The sequence below is a fragment of the Patagioenas fasciata genome, chromosome 3 (genome assembly GCF_037038585.1).
Source record: "Patagioenas fasciata isolate bPatFas1 chromosome 3, bPatFas1.hap1, whole genome shotgun sequence".
Taxonomy (NCBI): domain Eukaryota; kingdom Metazoa; phylum Chordata; class Aves; order Columbiformes; family Columbidae; genus Patagioenas; species Patagioenas fasciata.
This window is the reverse complement of record NC_092522.1, coordinates 65546153-65569587: the sequence shown is the minus strand read 5'-3', so window position 1 is coordinate 65569587 and position 23435 is coordinate 65546153. Positions and strand designations below refer to the sequence as shown.

At 39.3% G+C, this 23435-nt stretch overlaps 1 protein-coding gene across 8 annotated transcripts in view; it reads right to left on the bottom strand.

The window, feature by feature from the left end:
* The window catches only part of MAP7 (microtubule associated protein 7), a 118967-nt gene that overhangs the window by 72573 nt on the left and 22959 nt on the right, over positions 1-23435 (bottom strand). The window contains exon 1 of one of the 8 annotated variants that reach the window (XM_071806506.1): positions 9265-9362. The exons of the other annotated variants lie outside the window; for them this stretch is intronic. Coding sequence (XP_071662607.1) covers positions 9265-9277 — 13 coding nt within the window. The 5' untranslated portion in view covers positions 9278-9362. Of the gene's footprint in view, positions 1-9264; positions 9363-23435 lie in introns of those variants that run through there. 8 annotated transcript variants of the gene reach the window in all.

Sequence of the window (23435 nt, the reverse complement as noted above, 5' to 3'; positions counted from 1 at the left end):
TCAAGCACATTCAGACTCTTCATCAGAACTGGATCTGACCTGACTGGTGAATCCATAACTGCTCCAGAGCAGACTCTTATTCTGTTTAACTAAACTGGAAAGTAAGGTAAGTCACAGGGACAGACAGAACAGATAACAGCTATAGCCTCCTCTGGGCTATTTACAAATCGGAAGCAACGACAGTAGTTGAATAGGAACAAAATGCCTCTTTGATTTCAATAATGTCATCCAGAAAGTCTTGAATATGTCCCAAATTCACTAGTGTCTAAGTGCTACTATAGGACCAGTTACCATTTTACCCCCAAAAAACCTTTTAAAACAAGTATTATGAGATCTGTTTTCTAAACATTTGAAACGCTGGACAAACAGTCAACTATAATGCAACGTGTACATTGCTCACATTTACTCATAAAACTACTTTCCAAAGTATTGTGTACTGTTTTTAACAGATACCTTCCATGCCTGATGAGACCTGAAGCTCACTGCATTCCACAGATCATTAACTAGTAACAATTCCTACTACAAAATATTCTGGATACAAAGAAGTGCCCAAGATATTCCATTCTACCTCCTGCTTCAGGATGCCCCTGATTCTAGTATCAGCATATGACAGCCCCTTCCCCTACAGAAGTGGCTCTGGCTGTTCCTGCTAGGAGGTGGCCAAGCAACTGACTGCATTTTAATTCAACACCACCAAAAGGTAGCACACCACCAAAACTCACTGTAACACAGCACACAGACCAGGTTGTCATGCTCCATCCTACTCTTAAAAGCAAATGGTTGAAAATATTTGCGTTTATATTCCTCTCCCTCCTTTTGTCTAAGCCACAAAAGTGACCTGAAGTAATAAGTGTGGGCTGATTAATCACTGTACATGTTCTCTTCTGCAGAGCTGAAAGGTCAGTTAGGGTAAAAGCAAAGGGTGACATGACGTATCATACTAAACACTCCTGTTTTTAAGCAGCCACCTTGTTCAATGAACCACACACAAACCAAGAAAGAATTCTTTTCGCTACATGCGCTGAGGCTTAAATGGACCAGCTGAGAAACAGTCACTGAACTCCAAAAATGGAAAAAAAAGCCTCATGAGGGCCTCCCTCTGCAAGGCTAAGCACTTAATGGCATATTAAAAATGTAGACATCTTAGTGCAGATTTCCAAGGATTTCTCAACATTTACATAATAGTTGGCAGTTCTCTCATCCGTGGTTGGGGTTGTTTGCTCATTTTGGTGGTTGTTCTTTGTGTTTTGTTGTTGTTTGTTTTGGTTTGGGGTTTTTTGTGTTTTTTGAGGTTTATCTGTTTGTGGTTTGTTTTTTCCTAGTCATCATAAAACCATCTGCAACAGTGTACTTGCCTTTAAAGTTTTGTTTGTGAGGAAGAGCTCTCCAACTGTGTCATCTTTTATTAACTGCCACAGATGTTAATACACTGCTGGGTATGAGGCCAGAGATGTAACAAACAGCAGCCACCATCTCAAAGTGGCTTAATCTAAGACTATATTTTAGAAATATTATTTCAATACTTTCTATGACATGATTTTGTACATTACTACTGTTTTTGTTTAGTATTTGTGTAGGCAAACCTGCAGTGTATGCTTTCCAGAAGCACTTCATGTTATGCTGATTGTGGACTAGCTGAAGACTAAACCAGTCAGAACAGAGTAAGGCATCACACAGGTAAATCAGAAGATTTTAAAATTTTGACCAACAAAAAATAAATATTTCATTCTCCTACTCAAAAGCGATCTTCCTTGTTTCCACAAGGTATAGGAAAATTTACTGTGAAGAGGTTTCAACTCCAATCTCTGACAGTCCCCAAAGTCCCAAAACCTAGCACTGAATCCATTCCCAGTTTTGCCATCAGAATATCATATTCTGTCTTTCCACAAACTAACTAGAGAGCAAGTAAGAGAGCTTTGAATCTAGCAAGATGCTTATATGAATGACTTTTTCAAGCCATATAATTATCAAATTCTTAAATAATTTATTTCAGAGGTTGTAACAAGAGAAGGCATGTAGGCAGGTACAGCTGTGTAGGTTAAGCAACGTAAATGTTAATCAAGAGAGGTGGAGAAGGGAAAGGAAATCATGCAATCCCTGTGCATGAGTATGTGGAGCCCTGGGCCCAGTCACTGCATGGTGAGGGAAAGTCTTTCTCAGAGAAAAACAATTAGAAAGCAGAGGTCAGGCTCAGGAAAGGGAAAAGAGAGGGTCAAATTTCTTTGTGCTGTTTCCTGTCCTCAGCCTTTCCACATCCTTCTCCATGCCCAGAAGAGGAGTGGCAGTCTTTCACAAAAAAAGAGCGGACATTGATGCGAACACACACCATATCACACCAGACTTGAGAGGGTCTGTGTCTGTTGTATCAGCCAGCTGCAAGGTTGAAGCAGCAAGGAAAGATCCCAATAAGCACAACCTCTACTTCCCCATCTTGTTTTTATTTTAGAGATGTTTACTTTATTGCAAATACACATATTTCACCATGACTAGACAGAATGGGTAAAATGTGTTGGTTTTTCTTCCAGGACAGGTAAACAGGTATAATAAATCATGGGTGTACCACTCACTTGAGGCTGACAAACTCATCAAGGTCACATTAGCACATGGAGGGCTCTACATCATGCACAAGGTTGCAACTCCTGGGAGTCTGAGTGCACAGCTTGGTTAAGCAATATGAGCTTGCTAACATTGTCTGCAAGGCTTTGGGACCAGGTCTCACTTAGCCGCTATGTGAAAGCAACAGAAAATACAGAAAGGGTCTAAGACTCATTAACCACTTGGGAGAGCCACAGCCTTGTTTACAGGTCATGTTTATGTATAGCACTTTTGGTCTGCTGCAGTTCTATGGGATACCATCTTTGCTTCCATGTATGCATTCAGGATTAAGAATTACATTTGCATTTTGTACAGCTGATGAAAACACTTCCTTATGATTTAATTAGACAAAGTTGCCCCCTCCAAGTCTGTCCTCATAAGACTACCAGTGGCCCTCCTCTGTCTGTGTTCAAGTATAGATTAAAGCAGCAGAGATGTTATATTTATTATGGCAGAAAACAATAGCACACTTCAGCACAAATACACAGCACTTTTCTCAGCTAAAAGCATACAGATAATCTGTGGCTGTGAGAGTACCAAGTTATTTCACAATAACATAGTTTCTGAACTACTCATCTGGCAAACCCAGCAGCAATACTTCTTGTTCAGGACATTCAAACCTCCTACTCCTGTCCCAATATCCTGCTTAACACACTCTTCGCTTGCTCTGCAGTTCGGTGCAGTAGTCTAGATGAAGCATTAAGAAATTGAGAACCAGGGCATGTCACCAAGCTGAAAAGCTCTCTCAGTAAAGTGAATAGAGTGCAGTGAAAAATCTGACTGTCACATCACCAGCCCTTTGAAGATTAAATCTAGCATGTGCCAACAAGCCTAACAGCAACCTGTCATTGAAGTCCAGAGAAACTCAACTTTTTGAGTGACTGCATCTTCAAGATGAGCTCTTCCCTCCTACATGCCCTCTTAAGAATTTCCCAGAGTTATCCTAAGTTTTATTGGGAAGCAGAAACACTCTCAGAATACTAAGACATATGTTCACATGCATATGGTCTCACTGAAAAGATGCCAGATTTTCATGTGTCATCAATAAACGAGTTATTTATATGCTTGCTGTCTTTTCCACATGCTATTTGCAGGTATTAAAGCAGTAAACTAAGAACACTAAAGTAGGCTTTGCAGTAAGAGCCTTAGAAAAACCAGATACCGTGAGCTACCAGCCTCAAGGACTCCTTCAGCTTTCAGCAAAGAATCTCTCTGACATCTCTTGAAAATCTTCCATATTCCAGTACACATTTTTGTCCTTCAACTTGCTAGGAAGGACTTACACTGAGTTATAATAACTAGAGGAGCATAAGAAAGTTTAGAATGCATCTCAAGAGACCACGTTAAAATTTTGTCCTTTCTTTACCTCCTAGCAAACTACTTGAGATTTTTGTATCTGTCAATACTTACATAATTTCAGCCCTTTGAGTGCTGAAGTTGATAACAAAACTGAGTGAGAGGGCAGGCACAAGTGCTTGAGTACTCCTGCAGAGAACGGACAGCAGAGGACAACAATGGCGAATGTGCATCCTCGCCATAGCTGAGCAGCACCCACTGAGGCTACACTTGGGCTGCACTCTTCCTGCCACTGCTGAACAGAATATATTCCCTTGAAAAGGACATTTTATAAACAGATAGAACAGTCAGAACAGGTTTTCGTGTTTGCTAAGTTCAAATACATTTTCATGCAAATGACATGTTAACCTGAAGAAAGACTGATTTCTTTCTGCCTCAAATTAATCTCTGGTTAACTGCTGGAATTGACCAGGGATAAATTTTAGCTGCTGAATAACTTAACTGTAAAAACTTAAAACATGAGCCAACACCTTTCACTCACTTCAAAGAATCACAGAATCATTTCAGTTGGAAGAAATCCTTAGGATCATCAAGTGCAACCATAACCTAACTCTAACACTAAACCATGTCCCTAAAAACCTTGTCTAAATGCCCGTTTAAAGCCCTCCAGAGACGGTGACTCCAACACTTCCCTGGGCAGCCTGTTCCAATGCCTGACAATGCTTCCTATGAAGAATTTTTTCCTAATATCCAAGCTAAACTTTCCCTGGTGCAACTTAAGGTCATTTCCTCTTGTCCTATCACTTGCTACTTCGGAGAAGAGACCAACCCCCTCCATGCTACAACCTCCTTTCAGGTAGCTGTAGACAGCGATAAGGTCTCCCCTCAGCCTCCTTTTCTCCAGGATAAGCAGCCCCAGTTGCCTCAGCTGCTCCTCATCAGACTTGTGCTCCAGGCCCCTCAACAGCTTCATTGCCCTCCTCTGCACTCTCTCTAGTTCTTTTACCTTTAATAAGTAGTGCAGGAAACAAGCACACTGAAATAGTATGCCTTTCTTCCATTAATCAACAGCTATATTAAATTATTTCCAGTTCTGAACGAGAACACCAATGCTTTGTCACCATCTCTAGAGACACTATTGTAGTTATATACATTAAAAAGACAGCTGTCCTGCTAAACAGAACAAACAAAAAAACCACAAAACAAACAAACAAACAAAAAACACACAACAAAACAAAAAACCAAACAAACCAAACACACCAAGCATGCTTTAGTGCTTGTTAGGACTAATACCAACATTGGTCTTCTCATCTCAGTCCCCAGTTACAAGAAAAGCTTCAGTTTGAATTCTGCTAGGCAGCTCAAATATTTACAAGATTTGAAGTTAAAGAATTTAACTTCCTGTCTTTCCTCCTTCACAGAAGAAAAGTTTGGGAACAGTTAGCCATCACCAGCTTCCAGTAAAGTCTGGAAAAATATATGATACAACGCATAAATCAAAAGAAATAAAGCTAACAGACAACATCTGGATGGACTCCACAATTCTCTGCAGCTTTTTTTTTTTTTTAAAACAAACAAAACACACCCCCTGTCCACCCCCTCCAAAAAACACACCAAAAGCACCAGCCACAGCTCTGAAACAGGTTTTCACCTCCTATTTCAGTGATGCATCCCTGTGTCATGACATTGGTTTCAGCACCAGGTAAAAGCCCAAATCCTAGCATGGGATTTTAACTCACTGTAACCATCTGTTTCAAGAGGATTATATGGATTTTTTTTAAAGTACTAGGCACATTAAAAATAGCAGAGAGTTTTTTCAAATACTTTTTCAGCTACCTCGTGTTAAAAATATCACCTAGACTTGAAAGTTGAAGCAGCACGACCCTTTAAATCTGCTGTGCCTGTTGATGTCCTCTGATATGTTAAAAAAACAAAAAACAAAACAACGTTGTGAAAGAAAAAGTACAAATAGCAACTATTTATTAACATGTCCACATTTGTTTTTCATTACTAAAGGAAGCACATATAGTCACTAACTCTCAGCTACCCTCAGGCTTTCATTTAATAGCACAATTATAATCCCTAAAATGGTACAATTTAAAATACCACGTTTGGGGTTTTTTTTGACAGCTTAATGCTGAAGTTTTCCAAAGAACATCTGTTATCAACTCTGCAAGTCTCATTTTGCTTCATTTACTTATTTTATGGCACAGTTTCAAACAACAAGCTGCACACTCCTTTCATGCAGGTGAATAAATGTCTAAGATGTTTTGTTGCTGGGCAACATGACTATTTCAAATCTTCTACTGCTTAGAAAAAAAACACCTACAAAGTAATTTTGGTTCTTTTGCTTCAGGTACGTGAAACAGATTCAGTTTCTGGGACTTGCACTACGTACATGAAAAAAAATTGCTTCCATCCTATTGCCATAGGCAGAACAAGCAGCAATTCAGTCACTACTCTGTTTATATTCTGATCTATGGATTATTTTTTTCTTTTTGACCAAGAAATCTGTACTCTTTTTTGTAGGCAAAAGAAAGAGCCCAAAAGAAGCATTTTCTTTCCAAATAGCTCGACAACCTATTTGATCAAATGGGAATGTACAATGGGTTTCTTATCCCAGTAATCCCACACCTCCCTAACCACAACAAGTAAGGACACAAGCAAAGTTAGACTTTGTTACAGGACGCCAAGTTTTCAAAAGCCATGACAAAGAACCAAACCTTCTGTTTCACAGGAATGGCACCTCCAGTTGGCATCTTTCTGTTAATACAGATCTGCTTTGCAACTAGGCCAGGGGAGCAGGGAGACAAGTACCTGTGAGATACATTCACATACATTGCACATTCCTATATGCAAAAGCAACTCCAAGTCTCCTGCCCCGCCCCTTGCATCATTTTACACACCCATGGCCTCTGCTTTTGTTTCTCACTAACAAATGTTGGTCACTGCACATGTTTTAAAAACTGTAGCAGCTTTGATTTTGTAACACTGCTTACAAATACATGACTGCACTGAATAAAGCAAGAGAAGCCTAAAAACCTCACTTTGTAGTATTTTCCTCATAAATAGTAAAGATTTTGATACCAGCTGTATATTTTTCTTTTATGATAAATCGGTCCCAAAATATAGGAACTTCCTGTTTAATTTGGGAATTCTATCACTATGTTTATTAAAAAACTATTAAACTAATATCAACATAAACTACAACAGCCTAAGAGTTTGCCTAATTTTTTGTCAATTCATTCAATCAAGGCTTTACAATAAAATGGTGTGTTCACATCCTCCAATAATGTTGTTCTTATTACATCATACTTCGGTTTCTACTTTGCAACATTATATGATAGCTGCAGAATTCCACTGCTTTTGCAGCCCATATTAATAATTCAGATGAATTCAATCTCCAAAGATTTTGGCAATGATACAACAGATTAAAGCAACAGCCTTTCACATCTGAAGTTCTAAATTATGTTTGAAATTAAAGTGAGATAGGTGGTCCCAGTTTACTTCCACTGCTTGTTTTCTTCACAATTACTTCAGAGCTCAGCATCCCCTTCCTTCCCCATTCCTTAAGTCTTCCACTCTCAAGAAGAGAAGTCCGCAATCTAAGCTCAGTAATAAAAAAAAAAAAAAAAAAGCAAAAAAAAAAAGCAAAAAAAAAAAAGCAAAAAAAAAACCAATTCTTGCAACCATCAGGGAAAATAGTTATGTGTGCATGTATGCTAGTAAGTCGTTTGATAGTGCCAGCAATGCTTTATTTCCAGAAACACTAAGCTTCACTTGCCCCACTTAACTAACACATTCGAAAAACCCCAGATAATTCATTGTCCTGACTTCACAACATGATCTGGAGACTAAAGAAGTTTTATAGCTCAATCCACTTTCAGAACAACCCCAGTATGACAGCCATGATTTAAGCAAATAAAAGTTGCATACCTCAAATCAGGCAACATGTACTAGGACCTCTAATTGTGCAATGAGTGCAGTGCACATGCAACATGTGCTGGGGCTGCGCCCCCTGGAATTGGGCTGTGTGATGGACAAACACCTGTCAATCACTGCCATGTGCCAGGGCAGGCACCATAACATCAGGCAACACCTGGAGACGCTGACCCTCAGTTTGAAGAGTATATGCTGGCTTCCACCGCTCCACATTAGCTCTAGAGCCTGACATGCCAGAAGGTAATTGCCCAAGAAAAAGAAAAAAATTCTGCAGCTTGTACTGGGGATACAAAATATGGAGAAAAGTCAAATCTCTGCACAGGGACTGTGAGCTGCCAACACCATAAAGGGAAATAAAGGTCAGGTTGCACACAGAAAGCACAATAGCACCAAGCTACTATTCAAAATCAGGCTAGTTCCGGGCATGTTAACTAGCATTTATAGCAAAGGAAAAAAACAATTCATGTATTACTTCAGAGATAGTTCATAGCAAACAAAAAGGACACCACACAGTATAACCCAAAGTTTACAGAGCAAACACAGCATGCAACCACTAAAGAGGAAAACAGACACAAGGAATGACAAAATAAGGCAGCAAAAAACATCTTAATTAGAAATAATTTTTTAAAATTTTTTTCTTGGTTTAGTCACCAGAAAATAAACTAAATGGAGATAAAAAGGAAAACATAAAATAATATTCTTGTTTTCATGCTCTGCATGTACAAACTCGAATAACTAAAGAGATTAAGAGTTACAAAAAGCTTTACTAATTCTCCGTTCAAGGAGTAACTCCTCACACAGAACTTCCATGCCATAGAACACTTCTCCAGGTGTCTGGTCAGGGGCAGATGAAGAAAAGGAAGCATTCTGATGCCAAAGTTGCTACAACATGACATCCCAATCCCAAAAGCAGTAGCTGTTTTAACAACTGCAGTCCTTAGCTTATGTAAAAGATTTAATTACAGACAAACAGGCCCATTCCTGTTCTGTGTATTACCATCCTTAGTTTCTGCCAGTCTTGCAAATTTGTAGTTAAAAATAATTAGATCGAATGATGTTGCGAGCAAGTACGTAACTACACTACATATCAAGAGTATAGCTACTTACAACCTAAAAGTCAACTTAAATAAGAAATCTGGTGTTTTGGAAAACAATCAGTAGTTAGTTATTTAGTTATTAATAGCAGATATTGAAAAAAGATAAAACCTTCCATTTGATAATGTATCTTAAAATCAAAATATCAATGTTCGCACAGATTATTCTTCTGCAAGACCTTGTATCATGTTAGACTCCTTACAATTCATTAGAAAATGAAATTACAAAGGGTAAAGAACAGTACATGACTAGAGATAGTGTTTTCCACTTACAAATTTTAATTGCGAAGCCATTTAAGAGGGTTATTTCTTGAAATACGAGGAGCGAGGTGCTTACCTATTTCATCCATTATATTCAGTGCTGTACATTCATTTGCACTGCAGAGGTATACTGTGAATCCGTAGCATGATCCACATCACCCCATATGCATGACTTCAGTCTCCCATCCTACATTTAAAAAATGCAGGCCAGCAATTATGCAAACCAGGAGCAGGAAGGAGGAGGCGTCATAGGAGCAAAAGGTGCAGCTTCAGACGGTGTCAAAAACTCATGCCATCAAAGTATCCTTCTGAGGTGAAATCTGACACCGCTCTCACCATTTCTGGCCCAACATCTGATCAAAATGGAGTTTGTCACATCCCCAGCATCATGAGATTATATGCAAGGATAGGGAGGGGGGAGAAGTCTGCCGAGCACTTCCCCATGCTCTGCGTCAATAGATTTGGGCTTAGCCGCTGTTAAGCAGCTCAAGGCACCGGTTATTGGTGCTGGCAGCTGTTCTACCACACTGCCCCACTTCCTATTGCAAAACACTCTGCCCAGGAGGGAGACCTTGGGCAGGCAGCTCCAACCTGCCTCCAAATAAAACAGAGAAGTAGGACAGTAGGGTCTCCATGTTTGTCTTGGACAACCCTTCAATAGTTTAAAATACTCTTCCCCTCCTTTCAAACAGCTTAGTGCAAAGATCAGTTACAGCACTACTGAAAAAAACCGATATCCATTCCAAGACAACACTAAATTGAGATGGAACCTTGGTTTTGGTGAAGGATTTTTTTGCACATGCACATAAGCAGGTTGTTTTCTTAGGTATTTCCAAGATTTTCGTATTAGATATACTATGCAGCATTTTAGCATTTCTTGGACATCAGACAATTCTTGATGTGTTTCTATTGGCTTGATGACAAATGAGCCTTTTCAGGAAGCACAGTCACTAATGTCAACACTTTGTCCAATACTATAGCAAATCACTTCCTAGCAGCTTAACAGCAACTGTATCATCCTCAAAAAAATGCTAATAGTGCATTCAATCCAGACTTCAAGATATACCTGTGCTACAGTGTCATGTTTTCTATATCACATTTTACTTGGCATCATAAGATATAATACACAACTATGTAATATGACCAAACACAGTTCTCCTCTGAAACAAAAGAATTAAAATCGGATTTGTCACACCAACAGGATCTTGTCATTGTTAGACCTCCCATTTTGATACCAACAGCTTGTAAACACTCTGGTTCTGCAATCATCATTTGTTAAGCCATAATTACTACCCTACTCATGTGGCACAAGGGCATCTCTCACCCACTCTGCATGCTGGTCAATCCACATGACCTTAAAAAGGCTCACAGAAGTCAAAGCTCTGTCCTGTCACCATTGTCAGACCTGGGCTGACACATAAACAGTCTTGTGATATGTTTAGGGAGCCTGGGACTAAGCATCTGATCCTGCCAGAGCCTTCCCAGACAACTGTAGCAATGGTAACCCCAGGAACAATAACCCCCACTTGCCTCTCACAACTTGGATCTGTATCTTTAGATGGAAACTTTTACATTTTCAGCTTTTTAGTATCTCATGTATTCAAATTATTGGTTCTAATCCAAGCATTCTCCTCCAGCCACACAACTGGTACAAGTGGGCCCAAATTTTTGCTGGGGACCTGGCTACTCCATGGTGAAAACAATAACTACAGCTCTAGAGCTCTTCCTGTGAAGCTGTGAGCCTGAAGCAAGTAGGTTTTATGGAATATTAGGGAGGTGGATTGCCAACACTGCATAGCTTGAGTTACAAACTCAAAACAGAGTGTAAGCATTAATTATCTTTGATTATGAATACTAAAGATTAATTATCATTAATTAATTATATCATCCTTGTTCAGATGATGAGCAGGTAACTTGCTCTGCAAGTGGCCCCCTTGAGGTACAGCACATGGAGTGTAGAAAACACACAAACAAAAACAAAACCAAGCTCATTCAGAACATGTTCAAAACATCCCCATTGACACTGACCGTAAAACAGAATTAATAACCTAAGGAGAGAACAGGTTAAACCACCCCCCTGCTACAATGCTTCTAAAAATAAAAAGCAGTGTTTGTGTATTCCGATGCATTCACATTCAAGTTCAGATCACACGGCCTCAGGAGGTAAAAGCTATTCTGTCACTGACATGTAGGGTAAATTAACTTGCTAATTCACTTTCTGATGCACAGTTCACTGAGCATACAATTACATAAAAAAGGAAAATGAAAACTCATGCACAGTCAAGCATTTTAAATTTTTATGGGCTGTAACATTATACAGAGCTTTTTTTTTAAATATATATATATATATATATAGATACACTTTTTTTAAAAAAATAAACCACACCATTCACCCTTAAATCAGTCACAAGCCCAGCATGTATACACTGAGCATATGCCATCCTTCTCCGTTACTGCCAGACAAAAGCTACATTGCCAAAAATAGCCAGTGTACTAGAGCTGCTGCAGAATGCCCTAGATACATTTGGGCCATGAAGATTGAGCAGCCCTGCTGCAAGAAAGGGTTTGGCGCTAACCTTCACAATAGGCCAGGGCTGAAGACAGAGAGGATGATGAATTTCTACTCTTGAAGTTAATTTTTAATAAACATGATTTAGCTGAGTTTAAAAGTGAGAGTCATCTGAAAGCTGTTTCTATGCAAAGCTGGAATATACATGTGTATATGCACAAAAACTAACAGGAAAAGGGTGTATTAAAATGCTTGGTACAGGTTTTCAATGAAAAGGTCATGCAAAGAAAAAGTTGTGAATTTTTTTTCTGTGTGTGTGGTTTTTGTTTGTTTGTTTAACCATGAAACATTATACAGAGTTGACTTTACAAGAGTACGGTACCAAACTTTGATAGATGTTTCCCCTATTTGATTTCTCAAGTATATTTCAAATGTGGTTTCTTCCTACTCTTTCTGCAGAGATTAGTAAAAGCTACCAGTTATGTTTTCTCTAGATCAGGTAAAATACTATAACCTGGAAAAGTTAAAGAAGTGAAGATCAGTGTGCTAAGTGTTCAGAGGGATTGAAGATTGATTGTGGCTCAGCATGCCAGACAGAACCCCTCAAATCCCTCATCAAATTTCAGGTTCATTCACAATTTATCTTTCCCCACTATTCCAACACTCCATCCTGCATGTCAGAAGGCAGCATCTTGAATTATAGGAGTTGAGTGTTACAGCACTACAATAACAAACACACAGTCATGATAAAGTGGCAGTAATGTAAGGTGTTTAATGAACTAACAAGCTAGTGACATCCGAGAGTCATAAACTTCAGGCATTTACTTTCAACAGATTTTTGATCCACTCTAATGACAAGTGTATGTTTTTCTCAGTAAAATACTGAGCGTGACCAGAGCTAACACATTTTAAGCTCTGCAGTGGAGAGGACAGTGCCCTGTCTTTCTAATGCTATCCTCCAAGTCACCTCTGAGGAAGAAAGCTCAGTCTGAGTGAAGAGATCGTTGCCTATATCAACTGACAGACAAAATGGATTTCCCCAGATTAGCAGAGGATTGCCCTACACTGGCAGGCAAGGCTTCACCTTGAGCCAGATGAGCAGTAGAAAAACACAAGAGCAATATCCACCCATGCCTTGTACCCCTCACTAGCCTGACTCTGCAGGTGGGCCTTGCTACAATGCCTGTGAACCACCCAGCATTTAAAAAAAACCCACACATGCTACCAGGTTGTTCTTCTCACTGAAGATTACGTATTTTGTTGGTTTTGGTTTGGTTTTTTTGGTTTTTTTACCCTGAGATCAATGCAATGGAAAGCAGAGGGATGGAGACTTCATGTTAGCTAAGACAGTCTTGGAGACCCACAGGTTCAGTCATCAGCCTTCAAAGTGTAAACATCAGCTCACATCCAAGTCTTCATAAAATTAATAACACAACAACAGCACAGTATTTAGTGAGCAAGCTGCTGTTATAGCTTGATGCTTAACTTCCTAGACCTATTTCTATGAAGGTTCAGCACAGAAAGCATTGAACAGGAAAGAAAGAAATCATTCAAGTGGCAGGCAAGACTTGATGTTCCTGTCATTCTGCATTTCTGACAAGGCTATTGTACGCCTAGGGGATCACATGTGAAAAAAGCAAGCTGTTTCTGCTCTAACCTGTCTTCACAAAGAGGGAGAAGGCTCAGGGGAAAATGCAAGTGCCAGAAAACCAAAAGAATCCCTGAAAATTCAAGGATATACTCTGCAGCCTATCCTGAGGAAGAAAACTTACGTAGGTTGGTATGTAATAATCTTAGAATTGCCTGAAAAGAGTGTAATTCAGTCAGTGCTGTCAAACAGCAGCAGAAAAACAGTTTTGGGGGAGATTTCATCATCAGTTATATTCCCTAGTCTACTTCTGCTTCATTGTGTCTTTCATTATATTGACCAAAGAATTAAACCCTACATTTAAATAATAAAGAGTCTACAACAGTTTTTCCAAGTCTTAACAAAGACTTTCACTCTGTCTTCTTTGCAAGGTGTGTAAAATGATCTACAGTTTCTTAAAAACATTGTAAATGGAGGAAACGGTTCAAGTGAAATTTTCATATTGCAGTCTACAAGTACTAAATCAGAAGACACTGATATATACATATATATAGCTACTATATCTAGCTTAGTATTTAGGAAGTTGGTCCCCCACCCTCTAAATCTATAATGCTCACATTTGTGTGAACTGTATAATCCTGCAGAATTAACTGCAAATAGAAGTGTCAGTCTTTCCTTTGTGTCTATAAATGCCTCCATAATAAAGTAGCCCATCAATTACTTATCATACATGTACAGAGTTATTTGTTTGTTTGCTTTCTTTTTTGCATTTCTTACATATCAAAATATATTTATATTTTTCATTGCTTCTGTTTTGGTAACCAGGAGGCAACCACATGGGACTGAAAACTCTCCTGATAAGACATATGCTTCCACTGTAGATACAATGTCCTCATTAACTTATTTTAGTATATTAACAGAAAAAGCTCCTGAAAAGCTGAGCAAGTAGTCATTTCCTTTCCTCTCACCCACCCATAGAAGTAATAACACTACCTATTTTTTTTTCCTGTAGAAGTCAAAATTCACTGTTGCATGAGAATAAGTGGACAGGTCTCCTTGACTGTACTGTTGGCTTTTCTCCTGGCCCACTGTGAGTTCTGTCCTTCCTTTATCCAATTCCCTAAGAAAACAGTCTTCTTCATTTCTTAAAAAAAAAAAAAAAGAAAATAAAAAAGAGGTTTTGTGAATCTTAATAGCTTATTTTCTTTTGTTTTAATGCTTTGATAAAAGTTGTCTTTCCCTGTATTACACAGGCCCTCAACTGCATACATGGGGTGAGAGCAAGCTAGTATATAAACACCAAAGAGAACAATTAAATAATAGCATTGATACTCTGAGAGCAGATGTCTCATGTTATAAACACTCCCCAAACTCCAAAGAGCATTTGCTAAAAACAGCTGAGTGCGATGGCTTAAGACCAAGAAGAACAATGTAAAGATCCCTTCTGCCCTTGTTGAAAGTTTAAGCATTTCCATGGCTGTCCTGGAACAACTTGTGTAAGGCAGAAGTGTAGCCAAAAGAAGAGAACATCCAGGGAATTGGCTGGCAGCTGATGGATACCAGAAGTGCTCTGCAGTTCCCATTCCAGGAACAGGAACAACATATCTTTGAGTCCTCATGAACCATTTGCCAGGAACAAGGCCTGGACATGACTCAGGTAGTCCGAGAAATTCATTACGTGCTGAAGAAAGCCCTCTGTGCCCAAAAATGTGATCCATAATCATTGTTATTAACCCAGAATTACACATTTGATTACACAGTTTTAGCAAAGTAACTTCCTTCAGCCATACTGTTATGAGCCTTAAGGTGTAAGTTTGGTTTTAAGCATTTCTACTGTAAAGTGTTATGCAATTCTATATCCACAGAATCCATATTAAAAAAAAATCCACTCTTTTGATTAATAATATGGATAGGAGGGAATTCACTCAAGTCTGAGATTTGTTTCTCTCCTACCCAGTGTGCTAGAGGAGGAGAGAACTTGAGAGTTATTCCACACATTTATATACCTAAGCAATGTCAGATAAACTCTTCAGTAGGAGGTTGTCAGGAAAGTCATGACTTCCACTGTTGAGCAAAACTAGGCAAGTTTCAGTTACAAGAAGTTAGCATTAAGCAAACAGTTTACATAAGCTTCATTAATAAGAATGAAATCAGAAGCAGAATCCAAAAGCTTGAAGTGCCACAATTTGCAGTTAAGTAGTGTTAGAAAAAATATTTACTACCATCATTTTGGAGCTCCCACAAATGCAGGCTACAGCAGCTAAAGTTGGTTTCACTAGGATGTTATTACTGCGAAGACATGGAAACTTCAGCTAACAGTTCAGAGGCTAGGCCATTTTCCTTAGGAAATACATACATTTTGCAAAATAACACTTTAATGTAATGTCACAAGATGTTATACACATAGCTACTCTACCCATGGTGTACACACACCCTTTTGAAACACTATCCGTTCACTTTCATTGTAAGCACATATGTTTCTAGATGTAACTACACACCTACACATCTTTTCTGTGAGAAGTGTCAGGAGCTGCAGCTTGCCTGCTGGTGCAAATTTCCTCCAAGTTATTCCCCTTCCTCCTACCGAACAAAACGCTGTGGAAGGAATGACCTATTCTGCATTTAGCTAAGCTGTACGTTTGGCAACTCTTTGAGGAAGCAGCTCTTAAATGAGGAATTTGTGAAGATTTAGAACACAGAGCCACACTATCGAACAAAGCAATTACTAGAACAGTGAATAGAGGCTGAACGGACATGTAGCAGTTTAGTATTTGATTTAGTAGCAAGAGTAGGTAGCCTCATTGCTCCTCAAAGTGTTATTTCAGGCAGTCAGTAAGCTGCAGTCAAAGCTTAGTCTTAAAGCAGCAGCCTGATTTGCACAAGTATAACACCAAAGACACACACAAAACACCAAAGACACACACAAAAAGCCTCCCAAGTCTCCAAAACTAGCCAATAACTTTTGGATCTGGTTCACTATTAAGTAACTCAGACTTCGGAGACTACACATGAAAGAACTGAGTGTACCACTTTTTTGTGATGCTGTCTCTAAGGCAGAGGCGAACTGCATCAGTACAGTCACTTCTAGCTTTTGTGTTTGAAAGTGCTGACTTTGTACACACCAGATGACATTCCAAATCCACCATTTTAACACTTCCATCTCTCTCTCTGGCTCATGATGCATTGTTTGCAAAAAAACAAATGCAGTAGAGTCAAATCCAGTCCCAGGTCTCCACAGCTTAAGCAGTGCAGCAAATTGATAGTGTGGCTTAAAACTATCTAGCCATTTACTGCCAATAGGATAAGAACAAAGGAATCTGTACCTAGTCCAGTATGGTGTCTTTTCAGTTCTCATACATGCAGCTTTGATCTTAGGCAAACTCAAAGCATCAGTCAGAAGAGCTAGTAGCACACAAATAGACACTATACCAAGTAAACAGACTCTGCAATCTTCTAGGAAGCCTGGGTAAGCATAGATTTCAGCAAAGAAACAGCAAGTGTGAAAAAGCAAGACTTCAGAAATTAAAAAATACAAATAAAGTAGAAATAACTCCTTCATAACGCCTGTCTTCCCTGTGTCTGACACTCGAGTTATTTCTCCATTAAATCCTATGACAAGTAGCAGGCTGCGTGCTTCAGGACTGAAGCCCTTTGTTTTTCCACACAAGCAATACGAGGCTGTGCAGGAGCAGCACTGCCCACAGTCCTGCCCATGTCGCTCATTCCTGGCTGAGGGGAGGGATGATTCATGCCATTGTACAAGCACCCTGCTCCAAACTCCCTTTCAGCAAGAACATAATAATGACCCACTTTCCAATAAAAGATTTTTTTAAAAAAGTAATTACTCCAGTGCAAAATTATAAAGCTTCTTATAGTTCCATTATTTTGAGATTTAACTAAATGTGATAGCAGGATGTATAGACCCATCATTACTTCAGAAGATAAACAGATCTAGGATTTAAAGACCGATGAGAAATTTGCACCAATTTCTTCAAGGCAGTTTCAGGTACTATACAACTATACCTGTCCTTGGAAGCTGTCTCTTTCTTTGAAATGGATACTGTACAGTTCTTTCTTTCAAGCAAGAATTAGACCACTTATTGTTTTCCTGCAAAATGCAGTTCAATTCAGTAAAGCCAGAGAGATCCAGAACAGGACGGTAAGTGCTTTCAATCCATTACCAAGAGAAAAAGATAAGTGCTCTAAGCCTGAAAACAGGAGGTCAGATTCATTACGTTTTCAATTTAATTCACTTCAAAGGAGTTACAACAGGGACAATGTTGGCCCAGCCTTTTAAATAGTTTTGCACAAGTCTTATCTTGCATCTTCTTGCCCAATATACTTTAACATTACCCACACACAGCACCTCTTCTTAGGAGATATGCACTACTCATGAGTTACAACTACATAAGACAGGATTACAGTTGTGCAAAACATTTGCAGCTCTGAAAAGATCAAACTATCCAGTTACAACTACCTCATGAAATATTTTAAATACTTTAAGGTCAGTAAGCCTAGTTTTTTCCTCATACACTTTTTTAATTCTTAGTTTAAACTCCTATTCAGAGAAGACTTCATTAAAAGACTTTGGAAGAGGTTCTAAAGACTATGGGAAAGGAACACACGTGAAGTCTAGCTTTTCAGTGCTCATAGCCTGAAATACCTCAGTTCTGTAATTGGTGGGCTTCAACTGATACCACGGGACATCTTTCCAGCTGTGACAGCAGACTACAAAATTCAGTGTTTGGCTATTTGTAGTATTAACTACCGCAGGCAACAGTCTATTGGGGTTTTTCCCATGCTCTTAGAAGGGAAGTACTTGACTTAACAGAGCAAGAACAGAATCCAGAATCAATGTCTGCAATCTTTGTGTTTCATTCTGCCAAAGCTTGTGATGAAATCTATAGTGTAACCTCTTCCCACACCAGTTGTTTAGAAACAATAGCCCTTTAAAAAGAAGAGAAACATCATCAATAAGTGTTCCTACTTTGTTTACCTAGGAGTCGGGGAATGCCTTAGCAATACTTATCTATTTTCTTTCTCACATAATCAGACTTCAAGTACTGGAATATTTTTCAATGATACCTTGCAATACACCTCTATTATAGTACATGAGTGAGCCACAGTACCCTGCTTGCATAAGGGCAGATGCTGGAAGTAAGGCTTCTCCATGTCAAAAAAAGTCAACTTTCACCCTGCTTTCAGGCTAAGCAGTTTACCACAGCACTGCTTACTACTTTGCTACAGAGGCTTGGACTTAGGAGCACTGGTACAGTAGCAATCCTTGCACGCAGAAAGCTTTGGAGATCAGCTGATATTAAGATTTCTCCCCAAAGGTACCCACAGACAGTGGGAACATTTACACAAACACCACTGACGAAGTGACTTTAGCCCGTATACTTCACCAAAATCACAAACCACACTATAATATTATGATGCCTTAGTTGGGTGGAACAGGGCATGGAAATACTTTCAAAATTTTGATCAGGTATTTGTGATTTCCTAGGCAAACTTGGCAGGACTGCATCTGCAATGTTTACCAAATGAAATTCAATCTGTCTAAAAGACTGTAACAACCAATGTATCTATGTCTCATCAAATCCATGAACAGGCAATCCAGGGCAGTGGCAGCAGACCTGCTCAGCAAATCAACCTGGCAGCAACCTCCTCCACCACCTGCTTGACCAGCAGCACCTCAGCAGACACAACTTTTGGTTCTACTGGCACGTGAAAGGCAGAGCTCAGTGGATCACTACCAACACGCCATGCAAGCAGCCCATCAAAGCAGCCCAACTTTGCAAGCATCAGTACCTGAGCAGTTCTGACCAGCTACAGCTCATGCCAGCCCTTTCCTGCCAGGCCATGGAGAGTACAGCACAGGGGAAACAGCAGAAAAGGCCTCACTGCCAATTAATATAAGCCTCAATGCTCCACTTCCTCAGCCGTGAGTTGTATCCAACACAAATTAACTTTTCTTTCAGCAGAAAGTCTCAATTAATTTTGAAGGCATTCTGAACACCAACACCCTTCTTATTCTGCTCATGTTATTTTTCCCCCTTTAAAAAGCCAAGCATAAAACATAATCCAGCATTGCACAATTTTACAACAGCACAAAATAAGGGTATTTGGAAGGTGGCTTCAGCACTTAGAATTGCACGGCAGTGTGTTATATAATGGGAAAGCCAGATCTCATTGGATTTTCCCATTTAAAGATCCAAGAGCACAACAGAGTGAAAGCTTAAGCATATTAAAACAGTGATTTCACATCTTTTAACACATGCAGCTAGCATAGTCTTTCCAAAAGGCTTACAGGAAAAACATTTTGTTCTCATTTTGTAAAAAATCATTTTCTGATAAATATACACATATATCACAAACACGTATATATTATACTACATATGAAACCCTTTTGCAGTATATAATTAATGCAGTTTTCATTTAAAGAACATTCAAGCAAAAGGTCAATGAAGGAAGCTGGGACAACAGAAAGGAAGAAAATGCTGTGCAGAGAGTGGGAACTATGTGCACTGTTGCTCAGTCACAAGTAATCACAGCCTCACTGGCTGGCTATTTTTCTACAGAGTATATTCAATAATCCCCACACAGCCTGCAATATTTGAGTCAGACGGGATACTTCTCGTTATACTAACTATTGTCAGGATGTCCTGCAAAAACAAGTTTCCTCTCCCCAGAGAAAGAAGCAGAGACTGTTCCTGTAAATGTGACTAGACATGATATTTATCACCAGTTATTCTCTAAGTCACTAGAATTTTCATGTGAAAAGGCAGTCTTTGCAACACAGGTCTCAGAAGGACTGTTAATCAATAGACTGGTGATTGTAAAAACCAATTAAGACAGTTGCTTTAAAAATAAAAATCAAGCCTTCCTCAAGTGAAGAACATGCCTCTGTGTTTACGTTGTTACATCTTCTCTTGACTTTCATGACACTCACTCACTCCCAGCCTCCTATGTCATTGTATATTTGCACTGCTTCAATCCATGAAAGTGAGCAGGTGAGGCTGGATATTCTGTGGCAGAGAATTGGTTGAGAATGGGGAAGGACAAAGGGTTTAAAAAAATAAGTAAATGGACCCACACACAGGCACACATTACAAAAGGTTTTGTAACCAAAAAGAAAAATTCAAAGTTTGACATTGAATTACAGCTGTCGCATCCTGCTTACTCCACAAAACACCCCATTTATTAGTATGTAGTAACTCTGCCAACCCACTTTAACTATTCTACAGCATCACTATAAGAAATATCTTGTCTCTTTAAGGACTGATAAAGCAGATGTCATCAACATCAAATACAAAAGTAAACCTTCTGATCAAGTTACTCCCTAGTTTGTTTCTTTCTAAAGCTATGTTAGCTTACATGGTTTTGAGAACAGGTACCTGCTTATGTGCCTCACTGGATGGAATGTGTCAGATCAGACTCCTGGGAGCAACAACAAGGGCAAGCAAGAATGAACAGCAACAAAAAGATGAGGGGAACCTCTCCCACTTAAACAGATCCCCTTCTTGAAGCTTTTGGTAGCTTATTAGGGTCAAGCTTACAAGGCCATATAGTTGCTTCCCCTGCTCTTAAAAAAAAAAAAAAAAAAAAAAAAAAAAAAAACACACCACAAATAAACAAAACCCACAAAATAAACACACACAAAAACCCAAACAAACAAAAAACCCCACCACAAACAACAAAAAACCCATACACTAACCACAAACAAAAGAGGTCAAAAACATCTGAAAACACCTCCAACAACTCCACTAAAAACTGTCCTGCAGACTTCCACATTTCATCAACATAACTTTCTTGCCTTGATTTATGGCAAAAAAGCTACAGTCTCACCATCTGGGACTAAATTAGTGATAATAACTTGCTACTGGCAATTATCCGCATCTTTTTGAAAATAAATCCTAGAACAAGTTTAAGAAAACTCCATAATGAAGCCTGGAATATAAAAACCAGAGAACAGGACTTCCTCAAAATTTAAGCTAAATCTTCACCAAGTGTTAAAGGGAACTTCTAGTAGCAGCAAGATACACTGAGCTCCTTCACAGCCAGGCAATAGCAGGGCCTGTTTGCTGAGCTAAGATAAGCATAAATCACCTCAGAAAACCCTGAGGTCAAGAGTCTATTCAGAACTCCAACACATTATAATCATGGAGATGCTGTCTTCATTTCTCAAGAGAGGAAGATAAACCTTCTTACTGTCACCCTAAATATTTCAACCTTGAAATGTTACTCATCACACTGATGCCACAAACAAGTGAAATCTGTAAGGATGGTGATTAAACAAAAATGTAACAGAAAAAGAAGGCATCCATAAGCAACACAAAGGTGTGAGCATCACAGTCTTCACTAGCCTGCTTTCCTATGCTCTGCATCAGTTATTGGCTAGAAAGATTTATGTTAAACATAATGCAGTGAAAAGCCAAGCTACTCTGCGTATGATCTTCAGTGACACTGAGCATCTGAGATGTGGTTTACAGCAGCAATCCAGGTAACCCACAGGGAGGCTAACACTGAACACAAACTAGCTGACAGTTGTGTTTATTAAACTCAAGAATAACCTGGTGATGAAAAATTCTGGCACAAAAGTAAATAAATACATTATGGAATATTTCAGAAAAGACAGATTGGAAGTGTAAGAACATACCAAAATGCTGATATCCCAGGCACAATGACAAGCACAAGCTGCCTGGTCTGCAGCCTAGTTTTATTGCCAATACCTCACTCAGCAGCTGGTTGTTGCTGTCCTTTTCTGGTTTACAGATGGTGACTGCCATCTGCTTTTTCTTTACCCCTTTACCCTCTCATTTTGCAGTTCATTCTGCAACTAAACACGGAAGTTTAACATAGTTAGATGGAGGTTTGTTTTGGAGTTGGGGTTTTGTTTATTTGCTTTTTAAAACACAAACTACTTTTTCTTCCTTTGCTGCAGGGAATAAGAGAGTGATGTAGACATGTTTTGGCTTCTCTAGTGAAAGGGAATACATACAAAATGTGAAAGTAGCATTGTCTAGAGTTTGTGTGGACTCCATGTCCAAGATGGGGGTGCACATTCCTTATTGAAATAGCTGTTACAATTAAGAAGGAATAACAGGCAAGATGGTTCAGCAGTTTGTTTTCCACTATACTGCCACCACACCACTCCGAAGTATAAACAAGTGAAAACTCCACTGACATCACACCTCTGTCTTCAAAAACAGCTCAGACACAGCTGATGTCATTCATGGCGTCTCGGCATACAAGCCAAAACTTAGTATTGGCATTTTCATCAGCGCATTAGTCAGCACGCAGCCAATGCGGAAACTGACTTTGAAAAAGGGGAAAAAAAAAAAAAAAAAGCTAGAATTGGCTGTGTGAAAGGATGAGTTCTCATGTCAAGGGCGCGTAACTGGATAAACCTGCATTTCCAAAACAGCTTTCTGAAAAGCCCTCTGAAGCAGAATTGAGAAACAAGATAGCTTTGTACACTAAAATACAACAGTGTGAAATAAGTTCTGTCAGCACTTCTATGATAAAACTTGCCTGTGCTGAAAAAGATCTGGAACTCAAGAATGGAAAAACCAAGCCTCTTCAGCACACTTAACAGTGTGGTTCTAAGATTTTTAGGTCCAGGATCTTTCACTGCATTTTCAACTAGTCAGACTGTCTCTGCCCAAGACATTAGCACTACAATCACATTCCCATCAATTAAATTAGAATTCAGGCAGTCTGCAGAAGTGTTATTTTTGGAAGTACATGTTACTTCCTCACTCGTCTTCCTCATTGTCTCCCAGCACATAGACAATAAAAATTCTCCTTCATATTTTATGTGTCATCCACTATCCTCAGATGCTTCAGCAGGCATCATGGCTCCTGGTAAGGAAAGAGAGCACACTTAGAGCATGGCACACCATGCAATAGGAGGTGGCTATGGCACTAGGTTGCAGCAAGGTTCTTCTGAGACAAAACTCCACCAGCCAAATATTTCCTGGCTGCAGAGGTGTGCAACGGCACCAGCTTTGTTCCGCAACCTCCCAATGCTAACCAAAAAAAATCAGCTGCAGATCACAGAAGATATGTGTGAGCAGCTTTACCTGGCATGCCGGATTGCGGAAGAACAGTTGTTCCCATATCTGCTTCAGATGTGAAAGGAAGACCC